This window comes from Centroberyx affinis, unplaced genomic scaffold (genome assembly GCF_046629955.1).
Source record: "Centroberyx affinis isolate AG114_WGS23_722 - 3 ecotype Tasmania unplaced genomic scaffold, CSIRO-AGI_Caff_v1 ptg000899l_1, whole genome shotgun sequence".
Lineage (NCBI taxonomy): Eukaryota > Metazoa > Chordata > Actinopteri > Beryciformes > Berycidae > Centroberyx > Centroberyx affinis.
Window position 1 is genome coordinate 188,270 of NW_027279485.1, and position 27,826 is coordinate 216,095.

A 27,826-nucleotide genomic window follows, 5' to 3' on the forward strand; every position below is an offset into this window, starting at 1 on the left:
AGTGAATGGGGCGGGATCTATTTGCTGATTGGGTAATCCTTTGCAATCAATAATTTTTCCTGGCTCTGAGGCTGGTTTTGCCCCATGGGCCAAATGATGTTAAAAAAGTCATAGGATTATGAGAATAAAGTCGAAATATTATTTTAATATATTGTCAGCACCTGGATAAGGACCTGACACCGTGGGAGAGAAGAGGAGCAGTTCACTTCTCCACAGAATCCCGACAGCTGCCAACAGCGCCCAGCACCAGGCGCGGTGGCAAGGGGGCGCTAGGGGGCGCCTGAGCTACCCCTGGAATGAGCCAAGCTCCCCCTAAGCACCCCCTGCAAATTTCTCTGGAGAAAAAAATAAATAAAACTTAGGATACAGAATGAATTTAACAAGGCTAATTTCTATATGAAAATATAAGAAGTTTATTATTCTTTCCAAAAAAAGACTGTCAAATTCAGCTGAAACCACCTAGGTTTAGGCTAGTTGCTGTGGGTTGCTGAGTCTTGAAACATTTTGAAGCAGTTTACCTGATTGCTAGTGTGTTTACCTGGCCTCTGTCAAAAGTCTAGCTAGTTTAAACTTTTTTAACAGCCCGATATTTTCATGCACTGATCTCTATCGATCCATGCCATCCAGCAACGCACAGGTCTCACCATAGTACATTCATAACTAGTAATTTTTATGTAGTACAAATGCACATGTGAACGCCACCATATTGCGGCGTAAAGAGCGCATACCGTAATTAGGCACCGCAGTGCACACTGGGCACAAACAGCCCGCCTCTGACTTGAGTCCACTTGGATCCATGGAGCTAGTGCATTTTCTAATAAACCATCTTCCATATTAAACTCTTAACTACCTGTGCTATATGTGCTACCTTGGAATGAGAGGATGTTAAAGTTTACTGTTACTTTAGTGTGCCATCTGGCTAGGATCTTTTTAGAACTGCCTGGGGGATGAAACCTTTCTTAGCTTTCACTTAGCGGACTGGGGGAAGAGCTTCATTTTTGTAGCAAAACATTGGGATCAGGTTAATGGCAATTAACACATTAAAGGACTACACAACCTTTTGGGAGCATATGAAAATCATCTCTGTGTCTCTGCTGCATAAATCTACCTTGTGCGCTTGCTAACGCTTTAGCATACAGTATGTTAAGGACAACTCCAGCGTGATTTGAGTTTTTGCTCATTTTTTACTTTTTTCATCCCTTTAATGTTGACTGTTTTTACATGCATGTGTCACAATTAAAGATATTTAAAATCAGTTTTGCCATACCACTCAGGCTCATTCACTCCGATTCAATTCCAAACGGCATAGAAAACAACTCTGGAGACTTAATTCAGTCAGTAAAGGTAATCCATCACTGTGAACGAGAGGCTGTCAATCGTGTTTTGCAAAATTGCTTCAGAACAATGATATCAGGCTATAAACTTTTATATTTTTAAATAATTTAAAAATGTTAAAAACTCTCATATGGGAGAGTCGTACACTTTTATTTTAGCACAATACGTTCTTCAAACACAAAATGTTTTATGGTTTAGTACAATAGCTTCTTACTGTAATGTCTGACAAGGTTGGAGAACACTGTGGGAGGGACCGTGCCTCCATGCAGAACATTTCAAGATCCTTGATATTCTTAGGTTTGTGCTTGGGGACTGCCCTCTTCGATTCAGACCTCAGATTTTCACTAGGGTTCTGGAGACAAGATGTCCATTGCAAAACATCGATTTTGTGTTTCCGTGACCATTTCTGTGATGATTTTGATGTATGTTTGGGGTCGTTGTCTGGTTGAAAGGTCCTTCCATGGCCAAGTCTCAACCATCAGCATGTTTGGCGACAAAAGACAACTGCATACAAGGAAAGGCACCGGATGACCACGGTGAAATATGGTGGAGGGTCTTTGATGCTTTGGGGCTGTTTTACTGCTAATGGTCAGAGGCAACCAGGGTTTGGGCTAAAATATCCTGATACTTAGTGGAATTCATTATGCCATCGATCGTAACAAGATCTGGACCATTAGCCACCATTAGAGGGAGAGAAGCCGTTTGAATTTTTGAAAATATATACTTTTTTTACTATACAGTATCTTATCCAGCTACTTGATCATACATCTGTGCAGGTCTTCTTACCTCTTTGGTGGTCAGCACTTCAGACATTTCCATGTGCTTCTGTGGCTCGAACATCACACAGATTTCCCCCACTGTGACGTCAACGATCCTGGTCAGCAGCTCTGGCCCAAAGCGCTTCAGCTTCTTCAGCAGGACGTCTGGAGTGTACTTCTCTCTGACCTTATTCTGGATAGAAAGGACCTTCTCATCCCGGATGGAGAAGGCGGCGGAGGTGGAGGTCAGACAGGCGGAGAGCTTATCCTCAACGGTCTTTGTGAGTCCGACGGCCAGGTCGCTGAGCTGCAGCGGGGGTATGGACGAGAGGTTCGCCGGATTAATCCAGAAGCCCTGCAGCACTTTGGGCACAACCAGCCTCACCACTTCCTGGGGGCCGAGGAGGCTGGAGCTGGGCTGCTGCTTCTCCATCAGGCTCCTGATGGCTTTGTCAGCCAGACAGATTTTTTGTATTTGTATTTGTATTTGTATACTTTATTATCCCTGTGGGAAAAATTGTCCTCTGCATTTGACCCATCCTATAGACACACTAGGAGCAGTGGGCAGCCGCAGTACAGCGCCCGGGGACCAACTCCAGTTCTTTTGCTAGTGCCTTGGTCAGGGGCACTGACAGGAGTATTAACCCTAACATACAGGTCTTTGATGGTGGGAGGAAACCGGAGCACCTGGTGGAAACCCACACAAACACGGGGAGAACATGCAAAAGGATAAGAGCCGCTCAAAATGAGTTGAAATACACATTTTCTGAAAAGACACAATTTCCCCATGGTAATCATTCAAGTTTTATCTTATCTCATAAATGTGACTTACTGAAAACAAGGACTGTTGGCTTCAGGTGAGTTGGGCTAAAAACTCAATAACCATCAGTTTCATGCTGATGTTCACCTCCCACATCTGAAACAAGAAATATTTACAGGATCAATCTAGTGTTATGTGATAATTGGTGGTTCCAAACTGAGTCTTTTCATGATCTTGGTCTTACCAGCGTGACCAGCGTGGACACTTTTATCAAAACTCTCGAGATCAAACCTCCACAATCTTCAAATGGAAAGAAAACAGAAGGTTCATCTTAATTAACTGTTGCTCTATTTTCTTCTCATTAGTAACAGACCAGTTTAAAGGAATAGTTCACCCAGAAATGAAAATTCAGTCATTATCTACTCACCCCTATACCAGTAGAAAATCGGGTAAAGTTTGTTAGTCCGTACAAGATGGACAGACAGACAGAGTTAAAAAAAATAATGGAAAATAACCATAAAATGGCTCCATGCAGCTCTTACAGCATAATCCAAGTTTCTTGAAACCAAAAGATCCCAAAGTGACTTGAAAAGACAGACATTTACACCATTATTTAGCTGAAATTGCCACTCTAGCTGTTGATTAAAAAAAAACGTCTTTCGCGTGCACCCCACCCTAGATAGGTAAGACTAGCTCGAATTACCAGAAACAAGACTTCCGGTTTGGCAGTTTAGCCTTCCAAATAAAAGCACAAGATTTTAAAATAGAAATACTGTTTTAAAGCAATTACTTTGTATGTAATTGTCAAATTCAATACGTGAGCACCATATTAATGTTTGATGTAATAATAATAATGAAACATGCCATAAAATATACCATTTTTAACTATAAACGCTGCATGTATTACACTGTGCAGAATACATACATACAGAACAGAGACTAAAGTGGACATTAAACCGATTTTCTACTGGCATGGGGGTGAGTAGATAATGACTGAATTTTCATTTTTGGGTGAACTATTCCTTTAACATTAGCAGAGTTGATGATAGATTGAATGGTGGACCTTCTGTATGTCTCAGAGAGATTTCTTGCCCTGCTCCACCAGCCCGTCAGTCATGTCCTCAGCTGTCAGCTCAGATGGGACCTGCTTTTGTTGCTGAAGCCTCAAAAACTGCACCATAATTTTTTTCTACAAGACAATAGAAAACATCAGATGTTCTCATGTATAATCATAGGAGATACTTTCAGGTGTCAGGTGTCAGGTGTTTTATTTTGTGCGGGCCTTAAACAAAAGTGGTTCTTACTTGTTCTTCATAGTACTTCCACTCCCAGCAGAGCTGTACAGTCTCTCTGTACACCGGTACATTGAACAATACCTTTGAAGGAAATGAGATAATGTCACTCAAAAGCCTCTTATGCTTCACACATACATCATGACCAGGGAAAATGTTTGGGCAAATATGATGATCAAGATCGATCAGTAAGTTGCCTTTACATTTTTGATTTAATCACACAGGAAAATCTTTTTGCAAGGCAACACCTGAATAGATGTTAATCCTGTGTTTTGACTTGGTTAGTTGGGTGGTATTGCGAGTGTAGCCTACATTGCCCTAAAAAACTGCCAGCACTTTTATATCCTTGATACGCACACTGTGTAACATTTTGGTCAACATTGCAGGATTACACAGCCCAAGTAGATGGATAAACATTCTCACATTGTCTACATGGCAACTTCTAATGCTATGGTATTATGCTGCAAGTCTGACTTCAATTCCTGTTGACCGACACGTTGCCTTGTGATCTTCTCCAAAATGAACATGTTCTGACCAGGTGACCAGGCTGCCACACCAGTCAGGCTTGGTGCAGTTGGAGTGGCTGACCACAGGCAGGAGGGCCTGCTGCAGGATGTTCATATGGGCATATGTTTCATATGGGCACACAACAGTAGCAAGCCCCCGTGAACGGCACCTTCTGTCTCACCCATGATTTAAGAAATCACGCTCTAGATGTATGCAATCCAGCTGTTGATTTCCACTGTTTCACGGCACAGTGATCCAGCAGTAGCCTACATTTGTCCAGCTTGTCAATTTTCCACTTTCTCATCTGATTTTCTTCATTTCCTCAAGCAGTTGGAGACACAGAGACGCGTTCTGAAAGGAGTGGAGGTCAAAGGTCACAGCAGCAATAGTGTGGTTGAGTGCAGTTTATCTTCATGTCAGTCAACTCAAAGCATAAATCGAAACAGCAATTGAAACACCAAAAGATGATTATATGAAATTGATAAAGCAAACTTGCAGCATAAACATAAATCATGTACACTTCATTAACTTGGTACTACCCAGGACACTTCATACATACACTGTAGCCAGCCCAATGTGCAGGTGAGACACTGCACAGGTACATTTACATAAGAATTTGGTAATGTTGGGAAAATAGGGTCAGGTGAAAAGGTAGGGATGAAACCTTTGCACAGTCAGACCATTTGAAAATGTATAATGAAACAAACAAAATACATGCACAACAATGTTTTTTTTTGTTGGGGGGGGGATAAAAGATTTTAGCAGGAAACTGATATGCTGCACTCACAGTACACAGACTTAAGACTGCACACAAATGCACTCGAGGTTTCAGACAGGTTCACTGCGGCTTAGGATCTGACTGTTATTGTTATCGGGCGTAAATTCTTTTTCTCGGGGTTACTGAGTTCATATGCCAATGTGTTCTCATGAGTGTGTTAGTAGATTACCATGGGACAAGTGTGGGCTGTCTATCTGCTGCCACTGCTCAGATTGTATTACAGGCTTTATGAAAACAGGGTTTTTTTTGTTTTGTTTTTTTCGTATTTCTGCAAACTGCCGCAAGATCTTGCCACAAAAGGAACTCAATATTGCAAATCAATGGTGGGTCAGAAAGTAAAGATCCAGGGTCACAGTCATTTGAATATCCTTGAATGTACTGTGCCTACATGTCAGGCAGTTAGTCTCAGTAACAGAACAACATGATTGTTAGAATGGAAAGTTGACATGGAAGCCAGAAGTGTTTGCAATCATACATATTGTTTTCTACTGCATTTACAGTTATTGCTGTTTCCTATAATCAATATTGCCCCTATCCTTCATCCCTGCTCTCTGTACTAAAGACACCAGCAAGTGGTCATTTGAATGCATGGCTATAGTGATAAATAAATATTGAGAATATTATATCTGGCAAGTGTCCTTAGGCATTCATTATAACATTCAACACTTTAAATAAAGGATCTAAGGCTGTGCTGATGAAGATACTCATCCTTGGTTGTAAATGTAAAGTAATTCATTCTGACGTACAGCTCAGCTTGCAAATAGATTACAGTTTACGTTTTAAAAGCCATATAGGTGCTAAAGAAAACAATCCATGAAACTGCAAGCCTGAGCCATTTAACGTAAAGTGCTTTGTTCTGCTTAAACATTTTTTTTCTTTCCGTCTAATCTTTTGGACAAATTCTACTAATCTTTAGCTTGGCCCTCCCCTCCCTCTCTGTCGTCCAGCCAAACGGACCATTTAGAAGACGTGAAAGTCTGTGACTTAAACTGAATATTAGGTTACCCAAACACACAAGCTAAGGAAGGCCTGGATCAACAGTCTAATCCCTGCCACACCAGAGGCTTGACTTTTCAGGACGTGCAGGCATTCTGATAAATGATGTTAAAGTGGAGAGGTAAGTATAACAAAATGTGTTTATTGCAATTATTATGTATGAGCATTACCGAATGTGTTATTTTCACAATGCATGCCAATGCAAATAGTTTACAAAATCAAGATCATTTGGATATCTGATATTGTGTTTTAGATTCCAGTAGAGAAATAATTTATATGAGACTCAACCCCTAAATAATGATGCTCTGTCTATGTCCATATCATGCATTACAACAGTTGTTTTAATTTTACAGCTACATAATTACTAACCATACTGTAGTTTTGTGGCTATGGAATTTACAATGTCTATAGATCATTTGGTCACGTGACTCATGTTGTGTGAACACTCTGCCTGGTAAAAACATGACAATTAAATCAGAGTAGGGCAATTACTCTCGTAGAGGATATAGAGGAATCTGAGCTTTTGTAAGATATTAGAAGGTCAAAAGAGATTACTCTGGTGAAACTGTGAACTTAATCCACTATTTTCACTATTATTTGGATATATGGATTGTTACTTTGCTCGAAGGTAATTTGTCATAGTTCTGACTCTCAAACAACCATACAAGAAGCTCAGTCTCTGCAAAGTTAATGGCTGACCACCTCCACTGCGTGCGCACACACGCACACGCACGCACACACACACACACACACACACACACACACACACACACACAGGTGTCATATGTCCTTATCAAAGAGGCATTGTGAAGGAAGTCAGGCTTGGTAGACTTAGGGAGAAGGAAGTGTTTTTCAAGGATTTTCTGTCTCAAATTAAAAGTGTCCACAGTATAAAATTTTGTGTCCCAATGAAAATGTCTCTTTGTGGATCAGCCACCTCACACTTTATTAGTCCCTGTAGGATTTACAGACATTGGATTGACTTGGCTGTTAACAAAGCAATGGAAGAATTGATTTGGCTCAACATAGCATTCAACGTAAAATGCATTTATTTTGGAGTTGTGGCACCACATGTGCATTTTTACCTATTCAGACTAACATCTATTACAATGGCGCTGCAATAAATACTAAATAAATAATAATCCAAAACGTTTCTCATATGGGGTCAGTTTAACAATGTGTATTTTGTTGAAATGACATACAAAACTAGATTATCTACAAAGTAGGAAAATATTCATATGGTTCAAAGTGGTATAATCTGAAAAAGGAGTAAAATAGCTATGGATGATGTCTGCAGCTATTTTACCTTCCGCTCACTGGCGGGTAAACTGGACACCTTCCCTATGGGTGCTAATCAGTGGATTTCAATCTTGACTCAGTACCTAGAATATCTTTGGCGCACTCTGCTTTCCTGGCTAAACCGCCTCCCTCTGCTCCAAGGCTGTTCAGGTTGTCCAATGGGAGCGAGGAACCTCCCTCCCCAGCAGTGTGCCTAGTCACAGGGAGCCAAGTTGAGGTCCCCAGAGACAAAGAGATTTTCATTTACATCAAGCATTCCTGCTCTCGTGCGTTTACCTTGGGTCAGTATTATTTGTGGGTTCATATCATTATGCCTGAGTTTGAAAATAGCTTCATTCAAGGTTCATGGAGCATCAGTGGTGGCTGAAAAGGTGGTTTTAGTCGGGGTTCTGTGTAAGTGAGGAAATATTTATTTATTGAAATATTTGTTTATTTACTACTTCATTTATCAAGCAGTATACTAACAAAGTTGTACTCAAAGCTTTTTTCGTTTTACATTTGAAAACATTTTGGATGGAAATTATACAGTATCTAGCTTGGTAAAACACTTGGCATGCATGTATGTATTATGTTTAAATACGTTTTGGTTCAAGTATTCCAGCATCTTTCAACGGACATATGCAGAAGTACTGAACGCTGTCCTTTAGAGATTAGTGCTGCGGCTTCTGGTTTGTCTTACAATGTTTTATTTAGTTAATGGTATTATTGTTTTTGTACATTATAACTAATATGACACAACAGATTTGAGATGCACAGCATCTTGTGGACTTAGTGTGGACTATCTATCTATCTATCTATCTATCTATCTATCTATCTATCTATCTATCTATCCTGTTTATGTTGTACATTGTTGTATGTGCTCTGAACTATTGTTTGTCATTGCTTAACCTGGTTAAAGTTAGATGAAGTAGCCACACCTTCATGTTCTGATTTGTGTCTAGTCAGTCACCATAAAGGATGTCTTGTGACGTTGATGAGAGCACTTGATGAGAGCAGTGATGATAGCACTTTGGCACTTTAGCAAAGCAGTATAAGTTGAAGACTCATCACATAAGACTGGCATGATGCCATGCAGAGGTGGTGCACACAGAGGAGCTGTAAGCACTGGTTTATATTCCTTGAAAAGGAGACTATTGTATATGTATGTCCCAGCACAAGAACACGTATGTGTGTGTATCTGAAATACAGAAAGTATGTGCATGTGTCAGCATTATTGATCACCAATCATGTAACTGGAAAGTAATTTTGACAAAAATGCAACTAAATTCTTGGCTAAACAAGATTATGACTGAGTGGAGCTGGCAGAAGATGTGACGGAAAGAACTTATACTAAAAGCTAGCACAGCACTTGTCTGCAAGTGCTGTGCTAGCTTTTAGTATAAGTTTATTACTTCAGAGCATGCTTTGACACTGCATGAAAAATGTCTCAAACAGTATGAGATATGAGACAACTGAAGTATGTGCCGTTGCTAATTGTCATGTTAATTCTACTGATATTTGCACATTGATTTAACTTAAAATCCCCACACAATGGTGATTTGTAAATTGAAACGATGGTTTTCACAATGTGTTTGACTCAGAATCCACTGGAGCCCTCTTATAGTGAAAATCCACCCTAAAACAGAATTCACATATGTTGCTCCTAACATCTTAGATAATTAGGGGTCCAAGAATGAAGTGCTGGAACCATACTGTCATTGTGCTGATTCTTCTTATTCCTTTTCTGTCAGAAACCATAGCAGCTACAGCAACCAAACTTACCAGATAGGTTTGAAATCTATCCAGCAACAAAAACTATATCAATCAGTTGGTGGTGCTATAACGACCAACTTTATGTTTTGGTCTGTAACTTCTGAACTCTAAGTTGTAGAAAAAAATAAATTTCCCTGGATTCCTTGAGTCATGGTGAGTCCAGTGCATTAGTGTCCATTTCCACCTGACTAGATTTTCCACCATTTTGAATTTGAATTTGCTTTTTTTTTTTATCCCATCTTCACCAAATTTAGCTCACAGCATGTCTGGACTGCTCTGAATAAAAGTTATCAAATATTGTTTGGCCACAATTGCTAGACAAAGTTCACAAAAATGTTGTGGGTGAAGCCTATTTTACTAATAGGCAAGGCAAGGCAAGGCAAACTTTATTTATATAGCACATTTCATACACAAGGCAAATAGAATGTGCTTTACATAAAACAGAAAAAATACACAGACCACAACTATTTAAAATGACATTAAAAAAGAAAGAAAAGAAAGAAAGAAAGATAGAGATAGAGATAAAATAGGTAAAAGAAATAAATAAAGATAATAACACCTGTTACATCTACATACAGATGATTTAGTGGAAGGCCACAGAGAAAAGGAATGTTTTGAGCCGACTTTTAAAACATCTCAGTTATTCTGGAAGTTTATTCCAGAATTCCATAATTACTAAAAGCAGCTTCACCTGATCTAGTTTTCACCCTGGGAACAACTAACAGACCGGTCCCAGATGACCTCAGAGGTCTGGGTGTCTCATATCCTAAGAGCAGCGCTATAAGAGCAGGTCAGAAATGTATTTTGGAGCTAAGCCATTTAGCGCTATATAAGACAAGCAGCAGATTTTTAAAATCAATTCTATGGCACACTGGAAGCCAATGCAGTGACTTAAGAACTGGTGTAATGTGTTCTGTTTTCTTAGTCTTTGTCAGAACTCTGGCAGCAGCATTCTGAATGAGCTGTAAATGCCCCAGAGTTTTTTTGGGGAGACCGAAGAGAAGACCATTGCAGTAGTCTAACCTGCTGGTAATGAATGCATGTATCAGCTTTTCTAAATCAGGTTTTGACATAAGACCCCTTACTTTGGCTATATCTTTAAGGTGATAAAAAGCTGATCTTGTAATGGTATTGATATGTTTGTTAAAGTTGAGATCGGCATCCATAATAACACCAAGATTCCTAGCTTGGTCTTTACTCTTGAGAGTCAAGGTGAGCCCTAATTGTCTGCCTCTTTTTCTTAGGGCCAAAGATAATTACCTCAGTTTTGTCTTTATTTAGCTGAAGAAAGTTTTGGCACATCCAGTCATTAATTTCCTCAATACACTGAATCAGAGAATCTACAGGACCATAGTCACTTGAAGAAAGAGATATATAGAGCTAAGTGTCATCTGCATAATTGTGGTAATGAATGCTATTGTTCTGTATGATATGTCCTAGTGGAAGCATGTAGAGGTTGAATAAAAGAGGGCCAAGGATTGAGCCCTGTGGAACTCCACATGTCACCGAGTCACTGATAGACACAAAGTAGTTCCTGCCTTGCAGGTAGGTCTTGAACCAAATTAAGGCTGGGCCAACCCAATTTTCTAGGCTATTTAATAATATTGTGTGATCAACAGTGTCAAATGCAGCACTAAGATCCAAAAGTACAAGGATAGAAAGCTTGCCTGAATCTGTGTTCATATGAAGATCATTCACAACTCTAATAAGGGCTGTCTCAGTGCTATGATGGGATCTAAATCCGGATTGGAAATGGTCAAAGTGAGCATTTGAAATTAAATAGTTGTTAAACTGGTTGAAGACAAATTTTTGCAGGATCTTACTAATAAAAGGGAGATTGGAAATAGGTCTGTAATTACTTATCACAGAGGCATCCAGGCAACTCTTCTTTAACAGAGGCTTAATAACAGCAGTTTTCAAAGCATTTGGGAAAACACCAGACAAAAGAGAGCTGTTAACAATTTGCAATAGCTCATTTGCCAAACAGCTAAAAACATTTTTAAAAAAGCTTGTGGGCAGAGGGTCAAGGCAGCAGGTGGACAACTTAAGCTGTTGTATAGTGTTCTCAAGTGTTGAGTAGCCAATGGCAGTAAAATTTGCCATATTACTTACATTATTTATGCGTGAAGGAAATGGAGGCACCTTCCTGTTAGACATGGAAGCACTGATGGTTTGTCTGATACTCACAATCCTATCACTGAAAAAGGCAGAAAATTCATTACATTTAGCAGTAGAAAGAAGTAGTAAAAAGTGTACGTGCATTGTTTGTATTTTCACTAATGATCTTGGCAAAAAAGGATTGTCTGGCATTTCTCAATTCTATGTTGTAGTTTTGAAGCTCCTCTTTGTAGATATCATAGTGAACCTGGAGTTTTGATTTTCACCATTTACGTACGTTCAGACTTTCGGCATTCTCTTTTCCGTTGTTTTACAGACATAGAATTTCTCCAGGGTGCTTTTTGCTTACCAGAGATTTTCACCTTAACTGGTGTAATGTCATCAATGGTATTCCTAGTTTGACAATTAAAATTTTCAAAAAGGTCATTAATACAATGTGCAGTGGGCATTTGTGACATAGATATGGCATTCATAAAAGCTGCAGCAGTATTATCATTGATGTAGCATTTTTTAAAACAATTTTTGGCCTAGCTTGTAGTTCCAGATTTATGGACACATCGAAGAAAACACAGAAATGATCAGATATGGCAACATCAATAGTAGCAGTTTTAGTTATATTGAGACCCCTAGTGATAATCAAGTCCAAGGTATGCCCCCGATTGTGGTTGGGCCCTGACACATGCTGAGACAGACCAAAAGCCTCTAGCCTCTAGTCAGCTGTCTAGCATGGTTATCATTTGGATTATCAACGTGAATATTGAAGTCAGTATGTCAGGTGTGGACCCCAGGAAGATTAGCTGATTGCCATGGCATTGCCATGGATCCTTAAATAAACAAATAAACATAAACCCGATATAGCCAGACAATCAAAATCTGTGGAGATTTTGGACAGTAGTTCACCAAATTCGTCAAAGAAATTGTTGGACTGTTTAGGTGGTCTATATACAATCAGAAATAAAACTTGAAGAGTACATTTCAAAGTAAAAGGTATTCAAAAGATGTAAAATCCCTAAATGACACCTGTTTGCACTGAAACACATCAGAGAAAAGAGCTGCAACACCTCCTCCTCTCCTGTCAGCTCTAAAAACATCTAGAAAATTAAAATTGGGGGGTGCAGATTCAATAAGAATAGCCATTCTGCCATTTTTGTCTAACCAGGTTTCAGTTAAAAACATAAAATCAACTTTATAAGTATTAATTAGGTCATTGATCAAAAGAGACTTGTTAGCCAGAGACAACAACATTAAGCACGCTAAGCTTTATGGTTTTTGGGGTAGTTTTAGATTATTGGTTACAGGCCCTGACGCAGGATGTCTGCAATTGTCAAGTTGTTTCACACTTGACAATTTGATAAGTTTGCAGCATGGAGAGGGTACGTCTTGCTTATTCTACTGCAAAACAGGAATGGGGAAAGTTACAGGCACTGACGTAAAAACTCTTGGTGGTGGTTGTGATCCAGCAATACGTGTATTGGGTCCCAGCTTGATATGGGAAATTTCATGAGCACCAGCTACATTGTAGCAGGGACCCCAAGGCCATCAGTTGTTTGCTTCTCTGGTGTTGTTATCAGCAACACTGGTGTGACACAGTGCGCTTGGCGCCTCCAGGATGGATGAAGGTCGAGGGGGGCAGGGAGGGGGAGGATTGAAGAGTGGGCGAGGGGGACGAGGGGGACGAGGGGGTAGAATTGAAGAGTGGGGCTTTGGGGGTGGTGGAGCCTGAGGTCTGGCTAGAACGGTGCGGGGAAAGGGTCGAGGGGTGAGTTTAAGTCCAGCATTCACCAGTTCTTCCATCTTATCTGTGAATCCTAACAGAGGGGAGGCGGGGGAGAGGGAGGGGGAGGGGGAGGGGGGGGGGAGGGTGAGGGTGATCTGGAGGAACAGAGAGCTCCAAGCTGAGACTGGGACTGGGGCTGCGGTGAGAGTGACTGGTCATCTATGGGTTGCTGTTGAAGTTGGGACTGAAGTGTGTGAGTTGAGTGCATCCGGGAGGGGGGCAGATGGGTGATGAAGGGAGTAGAGGAGATTGTCCATTTCACTCCGGACCCATTTAGATGGCACAGAATGTCCGGCACAGGTGTCTGCTCCACTGGGGGGCCAGGCTTCTTGTCCGTCCAAGCCTTTGACTTTTGACATTTATCTGTGCGCACCTTAGTCTGTCGCCGTTCTTCCTTGTGCAAATGATCACTAGTGGTCGGCATTTCTGATTCACACAGATTCAATAGTGGTTCAAATCTATTTTCCAGCCGTAGTATCGGGGATGACTGCAGTCTCTTATTTGCATTACTCTGCTGTCTATTTGTGTGTTTATTTTTGGGCTTTGCGCCCAGCGTATACCAGTGGGTAGTAGACTCAGTCTGTTCATTTAGTTTATTTGGTACTGGTCAGGTTTACCAAATTTTGGCAAAAATTCAGGTTTCTAGCAGAGCAATCTTCTGTAGCAGTTTATGGCAGTCCAGAGTGTGAGGAGGCATCGTGCATTCCAGAAAGGTGAAAAAGTTTTGAAAATAGGTGATCACGACCTCTGATCACTTCAATCCTGTAGAATTAGTAGTTAACAGGAACTCCCACTCATATTTGTGTGCATTGCAGCTGGAAAAACAGGAAAATATTGCCGAAAAATAGATAAGCAGGCAGGGACAAAGCAGACAGCGTCTGTAGTGCTGGAGGGGCGGAAGCAGATATTTAAGCATATAATAACCAATAACTAACTAGAAAGCATACTTATCCGTTTCGAATCTGGCTGTGTATCTGATCTGACCCTTCCGACACAACAGACGGAACAGAAACCATTCTCACCTGAGCTCACTTTTAATGATTGCTTAGACTATATAACCCATTTCCTTTGTTTTGGCTGGCAGCAAATCTAACAATATGTATGTGAGGGCCCTCTGTACCTGTGTCTGACTGAAGTGAGTCCATTCGTTTGTAGATTCATGTAGTTTGAATGTGATTAGATGCTTGACCAGTGTATGTTCATTGTCATTAGTAAATGCTCTAATGGTCACCTTGCCTATTTGCCTTGAGAGTAGGCCTACAGATTGATATTATTGTGTGTAATTGTGCAGTGCACATGATTTATTAATTGTAGCTCTTGATTAAGGAGATGCAATTTGTATGAATCCCTAGAACCCAATTTGGAATGCTGAATTCCTTTCATTGTGTAATTGTTAAATGTAATATTAATTTGTGGTATGGTACTTTTCTTCAGTTCATCAGTGGTAGGCGTACATTACTCTTGGGTAGAGTACTAATATTCATTGAATTCTATGATGTGCCTAATTTTGTGTCAATTGTGTAATGTTATACATTGGATTAATTATTGTGTATTGTGAAATTCTTGTCTGTTCCTTTGTTTATCATTTATAGATAAAACCATAATCGCATCATAAACTTCATCATCTTCATCTATGCATGCACAGTGGCAATAAATGGCTTAAACGGATCCCCTAGTTGCCCTCCTTGCTCTTAATACCATCAGAGTGCCAGTACTCAAATGTATTGTTGTGGGATACAGTGCACAAATATTGACTGGATCGCCCAAAATCCTAGCATAAACCTTGTTGGTTTTAATGACATGAAATTATACTGCTGGTAGCAGAGGGCAGTGACCCCTGTTACAGTATTGCCATACATTGTACTGTATACTGTAAGTAGTTAAGCCTGGAGCGTATTGCTGAGCATGAAGTTTGTGAAATGTGGAATGAGGTTTGAGAAGGAGAGGGATGGACGTGAGAGAGAGAACTTGTTCAGCCATGTAAAATAACAGTATTGGAACTCGACTTGTTGTGAAACCCACCTTAGTGTAACTGGTGTAAAATGTGTGTGTGTTCATTTCTTTTGATTTGTGCATACATTTATGGATCCTTATGTACATGTGTATGTCAGCAGGGTGACATGGCTGAGGGCAGCATGAGGAAGAGGAAGGAGCCGCAGAACGGCTGCATCGACCACAGTGTGGACTCTCAGACCACAGAGGAGCAGCCTATGAGGGCCACTGTGCTTCAGAAAGAAGTAAGGGGGAGGACATTATGTCCTGTGTGTGTGTGTATGTGCTCATGTGCCTGTGTGTGTGTGTGTGCGTGTGTGTGTGTGTGTGCGTGTGTGTATGTGTGTGTGTGTGTGTGTGTGTGTGTATGTGTCTCTCTGCCTGCCCTTTGTATGGAAGTGGGCTCCTGAGAAAGAGTCTCATTAGATGTTCACACCGTAGGATCCACAGAGGCTCTCACCATCCTTACCCCATTCCAGTAAGGGGGGCTGGGGCTGAGTACCAGGCAGTACCACAACAACCATCTCTGCACATTAACTCCACACTGATCCACTCAGCACTGCTGTCCAGACCCCCTAAGCCACAGACACAGGGGCTGATTTGAGGGGGAATCAAAAGGGATTGCATCCCTGGATAAATAATGACTTGTTTTTAATTCATAACTAATACCTAATAATAACAAATTTTAACTCATTCACTGAACTGAACAGTTAAGATGACATGTCTTGTTAGTTGAGATATCAAAGTATGGGTTTAAGAAAAAAATGGTGGGTCTCCACCTGGGTTCTCAGGGGAGACGTATTTTACGCAGTTTGAATCCCACACTGAAAATGTTTAAGGGTCTCCACTGTAAAATCAAAATGAACAAGAATGAAATGATACTCATCCTGAAGTTCTGACAGTGCAAATTGCTGCTTTGATTTATGATTAAAGATGATTCAAACACTCTGTTTTGGTAATGCTACCATTTTACATTTACAAAGGTGTTTACATAACACTCAATAAACTGCTTGAGTTGTAAGAGTGAAAAGAGTCTCAGCAGACAGTTTAATTGTAAACTGCAAGATTTCTATTAATGTGTAGTAAACTGTTTGAATGCACCCTGGTTATTGAGTGATTGCAAACACAGTTGGTAGTTAAGAAAGGAATTCACAAGGCAGATTACATGCAGTGTCAGTAACTTAACAATCAGCATGCAACACCTCTGTTGAGTACCAGGTGCTGCACTAAGCAGGATTTTGATGGAAAAATATGTCCATAAAGTGAGGCTACAGAGAACAGAGAATGCGTCCCATCCCCCTATACTCATTGACTACTGCTGTAGATCTGTCCTATTTGCCCAAAAAACATTCTTCTGGTGTTAGGTATGGACACTGGTGGAAAATATTCTCCGCCCATAGGAAGTGATGAATCGTAACCTAAGAGTAAAATTTTGAAATCAAAATAAAACAAACAGCTACTGTTATTTCCCAGTTCCCAATTATTTATGAATTGTTTCAGTCTGTCATTGAGTACATGTGATGAGGGAAACCCAAATTTTATAAACCCATACTTCATATTTCATACCAGAGTGATGCTTTGCCTTTTTTTCTTTTTCCATTCTTTTTTTTATTATTGTATTCACATTCGTTACCCCTGCTATGTCTGTGTGTGTGTGTGTGTGTGTGTGTGCGTGCGTGCGTGCGTGCGTGCGTGCGTGTGTGTGTGTGTGTCTGTGTCTGTCTGTTCCTTGTATGCACTGCACTCCTGTGAAGTGGGTGGGTGGGGTGACGTGTTAAGGGAATATATGTAAATATATGTTAATATTGCATACAGATCACGTGTACTGTTTGCATGTATGTTATGTGTATGCATATGTGATGGAGGTGAATAGAACGAATTTGGGATAATGGAAGTGTAGGACATCATTTTGCTTTTCATTGTAAAACTTTATTGTTGACTCAGGATAATGAAAACTCACATTAAAAAATATTGAAGAGGAAAGCAGAGAGGGAGAGTATAGGGAGTTACAGAAGAGAAAATTCAGTCAGGGTGCGATCTTAGGCCAGTAGGGGCACATATGTGGGATTCCTTAGCCACACGAGTATCTGGGCACAACAGAACACTGTTAATGAAAAGCTATTGGCGATGTACCTTGCCCTCTTGGGTCCATTTTGTTGTTTTGTTGGTGCTATTTTTCTTATTCCTGCACATAATTAACCTAACTAGACGATGTGATGTCACATGGAGATGTTTTCAGTACAGCTACAATAGAGTTTGATAGCAAAAGAATTTTCCAGAATGCAATGCAGCCACAAGACATCTTGTGTTTTGAGTAAGTGGCGCGACTCACTTTTTCTTGACTAGAAAAGTCAAGAAATCTCTATCACTGTCCCTGTTGTTCTCTCCACCTTCACGCTCGTTCTCTAGGGGTTGTCGAAAGGCATTCTGGGAATCATTAACTGAAGTAGAAGTAGATGAGGCTGATTGAGGGAAAGTGGGTTGCAACACTTCATCACAAAATAACTCCTGGAATGTTTTGAACATCATAAATTAATGGCTGATTTATAATTTTGCCTCAGTGTCACCATAGTTACGCCGTAGTTTCATTGTGGCTCCGGCGTAGCCTGCAGAGGCTGCCGACATTGCTTGCGTGCACCTCTCCAAAAATGTAACTGCGCGTAGGACGACGCAAGACCACAAGACCTATGATTGGCCCACTTCGTATTTCGTCCTATTTGAACCTGGTTAATGTCCGCTGACAGTGAAGACAACATGGAGCAGATGGAAGAGAGACTAGCTGAGGAGGTTTGCAAATATGTTCATTTGTACGACACCTCATTCCCACATTATAAAGATTACCAGATGTCACTGAATTTGTGGCGACAAATATCCCAGAATTTTTCAGAGAATGTAAATACTACTACTTCAACTTCTGTTGTTATTACGTCCGTGGTAACAAAGCACGACACTGCCATCTAGCGTTCCGGTGGTGTACGCACAGAATCGCCAACGCAGAGCTATAAATGCTTGTACAGCCATCGACAACTTCAACGCAGAACTATAAATCAGCCTTAGCAGTGTAAGAGTATCTGAGGGTGGATTTCTTCTTTAAACAGTGGCCAGCTGAAGTGGACTAAAGATAAGATACAAGAACCTTTAAATGTAACCATCAAAATAACATCTGTACCCTTCACCTTTCTCTCTGTTTGTATTTGTATGTATTGTGTGTGTGTGTGTGTGTGTGTGTGTGTTTGTGTGTGTGTGTGTGTGTGTGTGTGTGTGTAGGTAGGTCTGGTTAGTGGCATCTCTCTGATCGTGGGGACTATGATTGGCTCAGGGATCTTCATTTCTCCTAAGGCTGTTCTGTTGTACTCAGGGGCTGTGGGACCCTGCCTGCTCGTCTGGGCTGCCTGCGGGGTGCTGGCCACTCTGGGTGAGGAGGGCAACCAAACCAACAACAAACCTTGTGCAAATACACGTACACGTTAATCCACACTCATTCTGAAACAATTCTGACTTTCAAGTAAATAAGCTTGTTGATCAGCTTATTTCTGTGGTAAAATCAGAATCACATTAATCACATTAATCACGAAGTGCAATAAATATACAGAAATTTCTGTTGGTGACATTGTTGCAGAGATTTAACCACCGACGACTAAAAAAGTCTCACAATATATACCGATAGAACATGGTATAAGAACAATAGGGCCCATAGTGTATAAATGCACATACTTATAAATATAGTCATAAACAGCTCACACACATTAAAGCATCAACCTAAGTTCTTTGATCAACTTGCTGTTGTGTAATGAGAAGATTGGTAGCAGTTTCACCCAAAGTAGCTTGGCATCATGCCAAAAGTGTTAGTATATGCGCTATGGTGAAGCAGATACTGGACACTAAGAGGTGAAACTCCTATAAGAGTTCAGTAAATTGACCAATTTTTTTGTCAAAATGTTGGAGTATTTTTATGTCTATCTGTATGTGAAGACAAGTTTTTCACACACTCACACACCCACACACACACACACACACACACACACACACACACACACACACACACACACACACACACACACACACACACACACACACCTGCTATATCCTTGAGGCAGTGCTAGATATCCTGGAAGGCTAGGTTGACACTAACCCCAAGAAGTGCGTGCTATACTTGGGATTCACTATTGGCCGGAGCAGCATGAAACCACATGGAAGGTTGAGGTTGCCTGGTCTTGGTCAGTCACTAAGAGAAATGGTGAGAAATATTGTGGGCCTGGTGGGCTACTACAGGCAGTTCATCCCATAACTTTGCTGATATTGCAGCACTGTCACATGCTTTCACCCAAAATGGGCAACCCTGCCCTGGGCAGTGGACCAATGAGGCAGAGAAGGCCTTCAACACTCTTCATTAGTCGCTGTGTGCTGAATTTATTGCTCATGGCTCCTGACTTCCAGGATCCCTTTGTGCTACAGACGACGCCTCAGTGACAAGATTGGAGCCGTACTGTCCAAGGTCAGGAGTGGAGAGGAAGATCTGGTCATCAATTACAAGTTAATGAAACATAAAGATAATTATGTTGAAAAAGGGCCATGTCAATGCTGAGGTATTACCTTCTCAACAGAAAATTCACCCATGTCACAGACCATGCCCCCCTTAAAGGGATGTGCATGAATAAAGTAATATAAAAATGAGTAACCCAGTGGTTTTTAGAAGTGCAAGGATTCAAATTCAAGGTGGAGCACTGAGCAGGGAGGGATGAATTTGGACTTGAACCCATGGCCATGGAGTGACTGTGAACTGGACCAGACACTGGCTTAACCTTTCCCTCTCTCTCTCTTGTTCCCTCAGCATGTCTGACTCCCCTTCTTCTGTGTGTCTCATAGGAGGAAACTGCCTACACATTAAGTAGTGCTGACCTTGGTCCAGGAAGAATTCAAATAAAATGTTTGCTCTCTCCTCCCTTTGCCCACACATTTAAATAAAGCCTCCTTAGTTGAACTCTCCAATCATGTTTCTGGTGCTCTGTTCTCCTGTTGCAACAGGCCAGGGACTTGTCTCACGCAACAAGTTAAACATAGTCAGGATATCTTTACGATAGCTGACTTCACAAAACCCAGATTCCAATCCCAGATAACTGGATAACTATCCATTGGATAACCTCTGAAGCGGGTTAGCTGTGCAGTCTGAGTTGCCATGGTGATCAGCCCTGCTATAAAGTGAGCCACCGTTGAGTGACAGAAAAGCCAGGGTTAAGCCCAAAGTTAGACTTTGCTCATAACAGTGCTACTGCATAGAAAAAAGAATAAACAGTCTAGACAGTATAAATGAAATAAGAAACTGACCTGGAAAACCTACAGTCATCCCAACGTTATACCTGGCTTTCTCTGTTTTACCTTTGTTTTGGTCGTACTGTTATCTCTGTGTTCGCTGCTATTTTTTCCAAAACAAACATAGGAACGCCTGTGATTGGCTAAATGGATGGAGACAAATCCGTCCGTCCAGAAAAAGTTCAACTAGGTTGAACTTTCTGTCTATCAAAAGAAATGGAAATCTGACAGAGACAGACATGTCATCAGCCCTGTCCGGACAATGGACAGCTCTCATTGAAAATGAATTGAAATGAACGGAGACCGACAGATACAACGGATCAGTGTGGCCGCCTTACTGTACTTCTGGCTTGCTCACCATGTTGACGTTTCAAAAAAGCCCAACAGACAGAAATCTATCCGTCGATAAGTTTTCTGATGGATCAGTGTGGCCACTGCCTAACCCACTAAACTCAATTCATGAGACAGGACCCAGGCCTGCAAATGCACACTTAGATTAATTCATGCATAGATGCACATTACCTCTCTAAGCTCTCTCTAAGCACACATACCACATTACATCATCATATTGACATTTGTGAGAATTATTGAACTCCATGGGATGACTATTCAAAAGCAAATACATAGTTTGTATTATTTACTATTTACTAGTAAAACTCTATTTAGATAGGACCACAGGTTAGGTAGGGAGTCCATCGAGGGCTTGAAAGATTGCTTGTTGTATCCCGCCGACAGTATCTAATGCTGCTGTAGTGCTCTAGAGCAAGGGTATCTAAATAAGTGTAAATAAATATAAGTGTTAAACTAGATATAATTTGACAAGCCAATGTCACAGCAAGTACAAAGAACCTGACACAATAAACAGTCAACAAGATTTTATAGTTTCGTCATGCATCAGAACTGTAGAATTTAGCAATGTGTTCTAGTTGTGGAGTCAATCTGTTTTTGTGTTCAACAAAAATACAGATGTATTGTGAAATTCAGCCTCGCTCAGTCATATTGCTGTAAGAGGTTTTCTCGAATGGAAAAATGCCAAGAATTTCACAATGCAAAGCTGGTCTTTAGGATCGCTTTTAAAAAATACTGGGTTAGTGTGTTAAATCACATGAGATTAAGAAACTGGGGACATAATGTCAAGTCATATTAAATTTAATTATGAAGCACCTTTAACAGAACAGGTTTTATCACAAAGTGCTTAACTGTGTGTGTGTGTGTGTGTGTGTGCTGCTGTGTAATATCCTCGGAGCTGTCATACACACACACACACACACACACACACACACACACACACACACAAGAATAAATGACTGCAAGAAGGGCACAAATGGACAAATGGAAGGAAAAGAAGGGGGAAAGGAATTGTTGTCTGTTGAGTTAGATTGCTACAAAATAAATTGGACTGTACAAAATAAATTGGTCTTCAATTGGACTTAAATTTTGAGTGTCTGATCCTGTGACAGGGAAGAAGTTTGGCAGAGAGATAGGAATGTTACCCAGTAGGAGAAGGCTCTCATTCTTCCTAGAGATTTACCAGGAGACAAGATGGGAGTTCTTTCTATCTGCTTGTTCTAGTTTTCTCTGTATGTGTGTGTGTGTCTGTGTGTGTGTTTTTATATGTATGGCTTCACAGGGGCGCTGTGCTATGCTGAACTTGGCACCATGATCACCAAATCGGGGGGAGAGTATCCGTATCTAATGGAGGCGTTTGGCTCCCTTTTAGCCTACCTGTACTCCTGGACCACTGTCATGGTGCTGAAGCCCTCCTCCTTCGCCATCATCACTCTTAGCTTTGCAGAATATGCATCCGCACCTTTCTACCCTGGCTGCACTCCTCCTGTTGTGGTTACCAAGTGTCTGTCAGCAGCAGCTATAAGTGAGTTGTAATTTTGTGCTCAATAGTAGAAGATTATCATTGTCATTGTGGAAGTTCTCAATCATGTATCTATCCTGCATTAGTACTGCACTGGCAGCTGAAACATTTTCCTTTTCAGATATAAGAGGAACTGGATAGGCATTCTGTCAAATAAAAAAAAATACTTGTCAATCACCTGGTTGCCAGATAATCAATGTGTTCTCTGATTGGTGAAAGGATAGCAAAAAAAGTATATGCAGTGGGACTGCTAGGATGTTTGATCCTGTATATTGGGAATATATAGGAATATAAGAATGTCTCATATTGTTACTATCGATCTCCTTGTGTCTTCTCAGTGTTGATCGTCATAGTCAACTGTTCCAGTGTCAAGCTGGCAAACTACGTCCAGATTTTTTTCACTGTAGCCAAACTTCTCATCATTCTTGTCATAGTGGGAGCTGGCTTTGTTCTGTTGGCACAAGGTGGGCCTTCTTGTATTATCCATGGCCAGTGATAGACAATGCTGCCTTTTCAAATGTTGACCTTTTATGAACCAGTTGATTGCATCATTGCTTTATGGACTGTTGTATGTTTGTGACCAGGAAACACAGAGACTCTGTCGAATGCCTTTGAGGGCTCATCAACTTCTGTTGGAGCAATTGGACTTGCCTTTTACAATGGCCTTTGGGCTTATGATGGATGGTAAAACAGTATTTCTTCTATTCTATTTCCACAACCGTTGTTTTGTGGCTTTTTATATGGCAATACGTTGGTTTCCTGGTAAATGTGTCCCTTGTTTTTTAAGGAATCAACTGAATTTCATCACAGAGGAGCTGAAAGATCCGTACAGGTGAGACAAACTAAACTGATTTAGTTTGTCATTTGTAAGAAGTCCTTATCCAAATATTATCTACAAACTTCTAAGTAAACATTTTAACTTTTTTCCGATACTAGTAGCTATACTAGTGAAGGGCATTATTCCTCTTTAAAGAGCTTACACTACTTTGCAGAATTGGCAAAACAGTTTGAAATTCAGTGTCATGCTAAAGGGCACTTTGGCAGTGTTTGTGGTTACTGTAGATGTAATACCATCCACCAAACAGGCAGCTGGAATGTGAGCTGGAATACCTCCTAATGGAGATACCCTGGATTAGCCTACAGCCTTTTATAGCTTAGTCAGCCACCTCTAGACCAACCTCCCTCTTAAACGTATGAATTCAGACACAACAAAGTTGTTGCAGAGCATATTTCATGTTTCATGTTCAACACTTTTCTCACTTAAATTGATTTGTTGGCTATTTGTGTCAGGAACCTGCCACTGGCCATCCTCATCGGGATCCCTTTGGTGTCTGTGTGCTATGTGTCCGTCAACGTTGCTTACTTCACTGTAATGACGACCACTGAACTGTTGCTGTCTCCAGCTGTTGCCGTGGTAAGGAGGATTGGAGGTTGCCGAAGTAATAGAGCACCAGAGAGCCATTAGCCATCATGGAGCTTGTTAAAATTTCCTTGGTAACCACCTTGGTAACACTGTACTGTTGAATTCAATGTAAATGCATAATGAGAACTGGCTAATGAGAGGCAATACCCTAAATGTTTCCATGTCCTTACATATATGTATGTATAAATGTGTGAATTTATTCTGTTTCTGTTTAGAGAATACTACATTGGTAAAAGCTCAATATTCATTTACTCTGCTCCCTTGTCTTTTCTGAAGGATTTGTTTGTGCCCCCTTAGACTTTTGGAGACAGAGTGCTTTACCCTGTGTCTTGGGTCGTTCCTCTCTTTGTTGTCTTCTCCACATTTGGCTCTGCCAATGGGAGCTGCTTCACTGCTGGCAGGTAAAAACAACAGTGACAGTATAGATCAAAAGCAGGAGCTAAAGACAGAATTTTTCTGTCAGAGAGAGAGAGAGCAAGAGAGAGAGAGAGCAAGAGAGAGAGAGGTAGAGAGAGAGAGAGAGGCAAAAAAGAGGAGATTGAAAGAGATTGAAAGTGTGTGTGAGAGAAAAAGAGAGTACAGGGGAGTGAATATTTGTGTGTGTGTGTGTGTGTGTGTATGTGCGTGTGTTAGAGATGGAAAGAGCTAGAGAGACAGAAAGAGAGAGAGAAGAGAGAAATCGTCAATATTGCTTTGACGGCCCAGTCAGTACATAAAAAAACAAAACATTTGTATTCGTCTGTCCTCACAGACTAACCTATGTGGCTGGCAGGGAGGGCCACATGGTGAAAATCTTGTCCTACATCAGTCTGAAGCGCTGCACCCCATCCCCTGCTCTCATATTCAACGTGAGTCCTACATATTTAACAAGGTCATCCGTATACTCTTCAATTTGGTCTGACGGGTCCATTTTTATTCCAGCATTACCATCTCATTACTCATGTTCCATGAAAGAAAGAGCTAATTCTGTTTTGAATGTCCATAAAGTATGAGTTTGCTGCAGGAAGTTTGCACGGTCATTTACTGTATGTGTTGAGCAAGTTTTGTGACCCTTGAAAGGTGTTAAAATCTTATTGTGTAATTTCAACAATACATGGGCATAAATGATCATATCACATGCCAGATAAGATAAATAAACGCCATTGTGCTGTTTTTTTTGCAAGATATTTTCAACTTCTAATTCACCAGTATCTGCTTTCTACTATTGTTTTATGTTTCAGGGAATTTTGGCTATTTTCTACATCATCCCAGCAGATATCAACACCCTCATTAACTACTTCAGCTTTGCCCAGTGGTTGTTCTATGGTCTGACGGCCCTGGCTCTCATTGTCATGCGCTTCACCAGGAAAGAGCTCCACAGACCAGTGAAGGTGAGGTGATAGAGGAGACAGTTTTCAGACTACAAACAGCAAGAGCAGTGTTCATTTTGGAGTTTTTTGTTCAATTTTAGCCTGTAAAATCTCTTGACATTTTGTCTAATGTTGTGTCACACCCCTTTCAGTCATATTTTTGTCTTATCTCTCTTGAAATATCTTTATTGGCTGCACATGACCTACAAGCAGTTCCAACAGTTTTTTAAAAAAATGGTTGTGCATGAGGGAGGGATGTTCATTCAGTATGAGAGCTGGGGTGAAGCAAAGGGAGGCAAGGGAGATGGTAAGAAATGAAAAATATGCTTTCACATTCTCTGAGGAGGTGGGTGTACTGTAACCCCATCATCTTTGTACTGTAAAATTCAATAATTAGGTGAGTATATGCTATACCTAGAGAAAGAGATGGGAATATACCATGAGCTCCATTCGTTTTTAGACTATGGCACATTGTTTGTTTTGACTGAGACATGATTTTAATAGTCATTGTGTTATCTGATATCCCATACAATCATATGTGTCCCTGTCAATATACGGCCCACTATATCAGTGGGTAGAAGTCAAATTGTGGAAGTCCACCCACCCTGCATTTATCAGGCATTAATACTGCAGGATTTTCCAAGCAGCTTCTCTTGGGGAAGTGATGACAGAGCAGCAGCACAGGGAAAAAGGAGCAAGTGGCATCTACTTCTGCACAGCACCCTGTGTAACTGTGTGTTTTCCCCAAGGTACCGATCATCGTAGCAGGCCTAATGGTGCTAGTGTCCTGCTACTTGGTCCTGGCCCCCATCATTGATAAGCCAGACTTGGAGTACCTCTACTGCACCGTCTTCATCCTCAGCGGACTCATCCTCTACTACCCTTTTGTCCACCGCAAGTTCAGCTGGGCACGCACATTCATGAGTAAGTCCTTAAATGTTAATCCTCTGTGACAACAGCAGACCTGGGAAGACAGTGTTAAAGTAAGTGCTGCAGTAGTAGAAGAGTTGAGTATACTGCTGAGGTGAGGTGATGATACTGTAACCTTCCTCTATATTTCATTGCTTATTACACAAATAGAGGGTTATATTCAAACAACTGCCCAGAAAAAGAAGTGGGTATACACCAAATAACGACATATGAACTTGTCTACACAATTAGGTGTGTGGTTTACAATGAAAAATAAAGTATGTCCTGGTGGCTCAGTGGTCTAAGGCTCGTACCATGTAAATGCAACATTCTGGGTTTGAATCCAGGAATGTTGAATCAGGCACAGGACCTTTGTCATCCCCCTCTCTCTCCCCATCGTTCCTGTCTCTCTCTCTACTTTAAACTGTGAAATAAAGGCAAAAATGGCCAAACAAGTTCTATTAAAAATATAAATATAAAAAGTATCAAGTGGATTAATGAACTGCAGTTTCATGTTATACTTTGATTGCACTGACATCATGGTGAATGGACCCCAACCGTGCTGCTGATGTGACCTTTGACCTCTGCTCCCCTGTAGGGCCCATCACCATGCATCTCCAGCTGCTGATGGAAGTGGTTCCTCCTGAAAAAACAGAATGAGAATGGAGCTGACAGCCGGGACAAAGTTCCACTGGAACACTGTGCCTTGAAACATCTTGAGCCTGGTTTTACAAAACTATGGGTTGGGAACTATGGGTTGGGAACAGAGTGGGTCACAACTCGCTTCTGTTGGGTCGCAACATGACAACAGTAGAAGTGCATATACTTTTTTCATGAACCTGTGTGCCAAGATGAGATGAGAAATTTCTTGTTTGAGTCCAGGGCAGAAAAAACGTTAAGATCCCTGGTTGTAGAGTGCTACAGGGATGTCTCTCCTGTAATCAAAATGAATGTATATTTAAAATGAAGGCATGGCAGAGCTGGATTGCCAGCCGTTTTCCTTTGCTTGCTTGAAGTTGCACCGTTCCTTTATCTTTTATGGGGTGATATTTTTGCTGTCATCCAGTCTGTAGGTAGTTTTAAAAGCTTAATATTTCTAAAATACATGTAAAGCTATATAATACATGCATAATATTCACCTGTCTCATACTGCTGGTTGTATTAAAAGCTCAGATTTGTGAGCAACTTATAATTCCATTGAGATGTCATCACTGTATGCCAATAAGTCTTCCAATCATTCTTGTTAATACTGTATATACTGCCCAGAATCTGAGATGCTATTTAGGAGGTTATCTATTACAAAAATACATTGACATATTTATACAAGAGAGAGACTTTACCATTGGTCTGACTGTGTGAACAGTTTCCAAGAATTATGTCACCTGAAAATGTTGGGGGAAAAAATGAAAAGTGTTTGGGAAAAAAAATACTAAAAGATAATTTTCAATATCACTAAAATATAGAGGATCCAGCCTAAAAAGAGTTATTGTTATCACTCTAAAATAGAGCGAAAATAATAACACTTATATTTGGGCTAGACTGACACAACACAATTTAATATCTAAAGTGGGATTTGAAGGTAGATCATTTTTTAAAGTGCA

General features: G+C 40.7%; 1 protein-coding gene across 1 annotated transcript; it reads left to right on the plus strand.

The window, feature by feature from the left end:
• Window positions 1-13,602: 13,602 nt before the first annotated feature.
• On the plus strand, window positions 13,603-26,885 carry slc7a9 (solute carrier family 7 member 9). The gene is made up of 13 exons (XM_071521593.1): window positions 13,603-13,611; window positions 15,484-15,609; window positions 18,632-18,779; window positions 22,305-22,547; window positions 22,883-23,008; window positions 23,129-23,228; window positions 23,332-23,376; window positions 23,835-23,958; window positions 24,265-24,368; window positions 24,719-24,815; window positions 25,188-25,337; window positions 26,066-26,240; window positions 26,824-26,885. Exons 1-13 carry the CDS (start codon window positions 13,603-13,605, stop codon window positions 26,883-26,885), a joined length of 1,509 nt encoding a protein of 502 aa, XP_071377694.1.
• Window positions 26,886-27,826: the final 941 nt, after the last annotated feature.

What these genes read in the sequence shown, in the direction of transcription:
- slc7a9 (XM_071521593.1), top strand. An exon ending in AGCTCCACAGACCAGTGAAG is followed by an intron (nt 25,338 to 26,065) that starts GTGAGGTGATAG and finishes GTTTTCCCCAAG; the next exon opens with GTACCGATCATCGTAGCAGG. An exon ending in CTGGGCACGCACATTCATGA is followed by an intron (nt 26,241 to 26,823) that starts GTAAGTCCTTAA and finishes GCTCCCCTGTAG; the next exon opens with GGCCCATCACCATGCATCTC.